This window comes from Panicum virgatum, chromosome 5N (genome assembly GCF_016808335.1).
Source record: "Panicum virgatum strain AP13 chromosome 5N, P.virgatum_v5, whole genome shotgun sequence".
Classification (NCBI taxonomy): Eukaryota; Viridiplantae; Streptophyta; class Magnoliopsida; order Poales; family Poaceae; genus Panicum; species Panicum virgatum.
In genome coordinates this window covers 20,756,419-20,762,180 of record NC_053149.1, presented here as the reverse complement: position 1 = coordinate 20,762,180, position 5,762 = coordinate 20,756,419, and the positions used below count along the sequence as shown (strand labels likewise).

Genomic DNA, 5,762 nt, shown 5'->3' with positions numbered 1-5,762 from the left:
GTATTGTGGTTGTACTATTTTTCTAGGTGGTTCTCCATGTTCCAATTAAACAAAGTATTCTTGTAAATAAGCATAGATAGAAGGTTGGTTAGGGTCACTTGCCTTTCTCCAACGATAAGCTACTCTTACTACTTTTTAGCTCTTGCTCACTTGAAATTCTTGATTCGTCAAGCTTTGGACAGCGATCCTTCTACTCAAAGCAATAACCGAGCAAACATACAAAGCAAACAACAAGTACAGCTAAGAACAATACACCAAAACAAAAGAAAAGCTTTAAAAGAATGCATTAGATGATAGGGAACGATGCTACGGTCACGTTAATGCTAGAAACGCGAACAACAAAGCTAGGGTTGAAAAGAACAACTATCGGAAGATTTGCATTTTAAAAGTAAACAGAAGAACTATAAGCTTCAATTATTATAATTAGAAAACAAAGGTGAAGGGTATTTAAAATAAATATCCCTAGGTATGATGGACTCATATTATATTTGTATTTATAAAAGCGAAGTAGCACTTAGTCATATTTTATTTATCATTATCTATGTAGAAATTACATTACACTAATTGAACATTTAATTTGAAAGGAACATGTGAGATCATCTAAACGCATAATTTTTGATGATTCATACTGACCTAACAAAATACAATTAAAACACATTTATGTTGGCATTAATCAAATTAACTATGAAAACTCGAGGTGCAAGAAAAAAGACCAAGAAAATGGGGACGTGTGAGAATTTTGAGGTGTATACTTAAATAGATTTTAATTAGAAAACTACTAGATGATGAAATATTAATCAAATTAAATCTATATTTAATTTCAAAATAGGAACTATGGTACAACAACACTATTAAATAATAGCTTAGTCTATTATAAGACTAACACAACAAAAATGGCTTGAAACTGATCTCTAACGTCGATTCTACAAAAGAAACAAGTCTGTAGGGACCTATATGCGATTAACTATAGATTGCGAGGGCTAGCAAGAAAGACTTGCAAGACACAACAAACTGTGCTCACATAGGATAAAATTGGTGGTAAAGCTATTGTACATGTTGCAAGGATCACGTGTGTTGGCGCCTACCAACGTCACCTGGCGATGATGCCCGCAGACACCAAGTTTGGGGTAGCAGTATTTCATGAACCACGAATAAATCCGCAAGTGCATGGAATACCGCTGTAGTATTTTACCCGGGAGTATACCGGGGTGTCATTTATATTTCCGCAGGGAAGGCGATAAGTGAGAGAGTATATAGATTAGTTCGTAAGTTCTATCTAGATTGGATATTCTCATGCATAAACAGGGGTAAAATAATAACATGGTAGGAGGTAGTGTGACACACACACACGACTACTCTCTTGAATAAAAGAATAAAGAATGCTTTAGGCCGGGATCAAGGTAAAAGTCAGAGCTCAAGTTAGCTGTGCTAGGCTAGCTATATCTACACTTTCTCATTAGTTAGCTTGTCAGAGATTAAACTACACAACAGGGAGATCACTATCGAAGTAACGGGAGGAGCTCGTACACCCCGGCGACTTTATCTACCTCCTACCCCCAATACCGAACGTGGAGCATTACTAAAAGGCTCGGACAGGGCTGTCACCACCTGTCGGCTACCTCTACAAACCGTGGGTATAGATGACATCCAGCAACTCTTAGCTAATCTAGACACCATGTCTACACAAGTAAGGGATACTCTAGTGTCCCGCACGGAGCCCCCACCCTCCGGATGGACAGACATCACACTAGAGCAATCATACGAATACTGGAACAGTTGATAGAGTTCTAAGAACAAAAGACTAACTATCTCCAGCATAGGGCAATTATGCAATGCAAGCATTGAATAATAATGCAACTATGACAAGAAGCATATAACTGATAACTCAGAATATACTTCAAGCAGATATCAGTAACCATAGTCTAATTCTATTACATACGACCGAATATTACAAGAGAGAGCTAGATATGAACCCATACCAGACTCTCGAGCAACTCCGGCGACTCGATGACTCCTAGACTTCTCCTAAACTCCAATAAGCCTAAAGACTATGCAAGGAATGCAAGAGAGGTGAGTGAAGTGTGGTGTGTGTGTGTGTGTGTCCTATTCTCTACCCCCTCCCCTTGTATTTATAGGAGGGAGCCACCGGCTGCAGCACCCCAAACCGACCTAAAGGATCAACAGGGAGGCGCCACGTGGCAAAGTTGAGGCAGTGGGGCCCATGGGCCTGGCGGCCGACCTATAGGTCGGCCGGCCTGCCCTGGTCGCCAACCACCCCCAACTGCTGGGGGTTGGGCTTGTCTGGGCCTCTTTGTTGATCCACACTGGGGTTGGCCTGTCTTGACTTGTTTTGCTTCAGTTCTTGGGCTACACTTGGTCCATTTGAGCCTGAATTGGTACTCTAATATTTTCTGTGATTTTCTGCTGGGCCAAAGTGTGCTTGCAACCTACATATTAGCTCAAAAACACAACTTGCATATTCTAGAAGGTAAAGTGTTGTTTAGGGACATTATTGAATATAAGTACATGTAAGAAATGCAAACTCTCATGATTTTCTGATCAAGTTGATGCCTGGAAATGGTCGTTAGTGAGCGTCAACAAGATCCCCAAGCTGTCCTTTGCTCGTCCCGATCAAAGTAGGACAAATCAGGTTGTTGATCAAAAAATCACTTTGACTTGTACCTTACCTGTCATGTCATAGTCTGAAGCAAAGAGATTCATCTCTAAGCTCAAATAAGTTGGCTAGCATACCTTTGCTCTATTACCTTACTCCCTCATGGGACTTTTTAGCCGTCTCCTTGTCTTGGGCTGTTGAGAGTTAGAACGGTGCATAAAGTAGTACTTACTTGTTCATAGATCCGCAATCCATCTGGAGACATTTTTTTGAAAGATTTTTGAAAACATGGCAAAGCCCTTAGGATAACTCTCTCGAGGCACTCATCTTGTATTTCCTTACCAGGGTAGTGCTTGCCTTTGATCTTTCCTACTGCTATAAGGCTTTGTGGAGCTCAAGGTAGGATAAAAACAGGGCACACTTGTATTCTATTTATTGTAAAGTCAAAGAGAGGATCCATGAAGAAACAAGTCATGCAATCTCGATCAAAAGGTGCAAGTGTATGAGTGGATGGATGGATATATGAATATGGCTTACTACTTAAGGTGATGTCTTTTCTCTCCCGAATCATCCCTGTCTCTTTTTTTTTGAGACATGGTTGCCCTCTTTTTCTCTCTCTCTTTTTTTTGGGTCATGCTTCTTGGCATGCCATCTTTTCTTTTTGGGACAACCATAATCTGACTTTATTTTATTTTAGAGATGTTCTACAAGAGAGATCACCGAGACATGGAGCATTTATTTATGTGGAATGGATGGTAGTACTAATTCCCAGTGTAGGAATGTAGCAAATAGATGGGATGTGTACGTGCTTATGATCGAGAAAGCATGAAGAGTATCTCACTAGGGTCACCCAATTTGACAAAACTCAACAGAACATCAAGCAGCATATGTATAAGGGTTTTTCATGAAGTATGACATATGGCTCTGGTAGGACATTGCATATCGCTAGGGAACTAGCCTTTTTAAATTTTATTTTTGAAAACAACTCCAGACTTCAAGCATTACTAGAACAAACTTGCAGAACCTTATTTACCATATCTAAACTCACAACAACTTAGACTCAGATCAAGCGTATGCAACCCATGGAACTTTCAGATTTATTGGCAAGATACTTGTGTAACCAACGAATATAAACTCAAGAGAACTCTTATTTTCAAGACTAGGCACAACAGACATGATAAAGTAAAGCAAAACTCATCCTTTCAACTTATCAAGGGGAGTTAGAACATTCTTATCGCGCATCATGGAAAAAAGGGAAATAAAGTAGTAAATTTTTATTTTATTTTTAGAAGTTTTATCAAATTTTATTGAAAGCAAATAAAAGGGATACAGTTGACTTAAGGGAGGGAACCTCCCCCAAGCTAGCTCTTGGTTAGGGTCGAAAAGCAGGACCTTTCTCCATACCTGATTAGGTTGATTTCGTTTCGTCCATACCTAGAGAAGTAGTAGCGGTCGATCACATCTTGTTCTTCTTGTGCCACACCTTCTTGGTTTTCTTCGGTGGCGTAGGCGGCGCAGGAACAGGATCCTCGGAAGCAGTAGCCTTCAATTTACCCCTCTTCTTAGACCTCTTTGAGTTTGCTGGACTTTCTTTCATAAGTGTCTTCATAAAAGGTAAAAGACTATCTTTTTGAGAGGGTGTGACTTGGACTTCTTTGATTTTCTGAGGATTTGGCCCAAATTTGACTCAAATCATCAAGCATTGCTCTTTCTTGGGCCGGAAGTCAAATTTCTCCTCTTTACCATTGATATGGAGTCGGATTTCTCCGGCCCCAACATCAATATGTGCATCTGCTGTATTGAGGAACGGCCGTCCTAGAATGAGAGTAGTCTCCTTTTGATTATCCATATCAAGCACCACAAAATCGACTATGACAAAATAGTCCTGAACTCTCACTGGGACATCATCAGTGATTCCTTCTGGGTGCCGTACTGAGGAGTCAGCCAATTGCAACTACATGGGTGTTGGTCTCAACTCTGTGTAGTTGAGTTGGTCGAAAACCGCCTTCGGCATCACACTAACACTGGCTCCCAAATCACATAAGGCTTTGTCGAAGTTCTGTGCCCCTATTGAACATCTGATAGTTGGGAATCCTAGATCATTCATCTTCTCGGGCAATTGTTGAAGTATAGCTACACTGCATGCCTCAGTGAGCTTGATTACTTCGGTAGTTGGCAGTGGTCGCTTGTTGTTGATTATGTCCTTAATGTAGCGAGCATAGGTCGGAGCCTTCATAGCATCCATCAAGGGCACATTGATGTTCACTTGCTGTATTATCTCAACAAACCGGCTGAACTGCTCATCTGTACTTGGCTTCCTTGCCCTCATAGGGAATGGCAATACTTGGGTATCATAAAATTCATGCGGAGCCGTCTTCCCTTCATGAACTTCCTCGGGTTCCTCCTCCCGAGGTGGTTCTTCTACCACCGGGCTTGCTTTCTTCCTGTTAACATGGTTCGGATAAGGCGGGTCTTGACTAGTTTTACCTCCTCGTGTGGTTATCGCCTTAACATTCTCCAAAGCAGGGGGCATGGTCACAGCCACTTGAGCCAGTTGAGTCTCAATCATCTTGTTGAAGCTCGACTGATTATTGATGACAGTGGAGAATCCGTCCATCTTGGCATAGATAGTCTCCATAGATTTGTCCATAGCGGCCAACTTCTTTTGAAGGGACTCATTGATCTTTGCTTGGCCGTAGACAAGATCTCTCAAGGTAGGCTGGTTAGGACCGAAAGAATTCGAATTCCCATTACCTCCTGGTAATATGGGCGTGGTTGATTCCACCCCTGACCTCCTTGTGGACAAAACCCATTGCTGCCATTGAGAAATAGAGCTTCTTCTTGGGTTTCTGGGCAATTGTCGCCTAAATGTCCAACATTCCCGCAGACCTCACACGTCATGCAAGCTTCCAAGGCTTGAAGTGTTTGCATCTGAACCTTATCTTGGGAATAATCCTCAAATTTCTTGAGGAGGAGATCAATCTTCATAGTGAGCATGTCAGTCTCCTTGACAGAGTGCATACGTCGCTGGCACGGTTGGAAGCGATCATCGTTCCAACCTTGGTTGGAAACCATCTTCTCAATCAATGATGTAGCTCTTTTAGTGGTCAGCGAGAAGAAAGCTCCAGCCGCAGCGGCATCCACATGA

General features: G+C 41.5%; 1 protein-coding gene across 1 annotated transcript; it reads right to left on the bottom strand.

Annotated features, from left to right (window-relative positions):
* Positions 1-4,568: 4,568 nt before the first annotated feature.
* LOC120674659 lies at positions 4,569-5,231 on the bottom strand. The gene has a single exon (XM_039955802.1). The coding sequence runs from the start codon at positions 5,229-5,231 to the stop codon at positions 4,569-4,571; it is 663 nt and encodes a 220-aa protein (XP_039811736.1).
* Between the last annotated feature and the right edge of the window lie 531 nt (positions 5,232-5,762).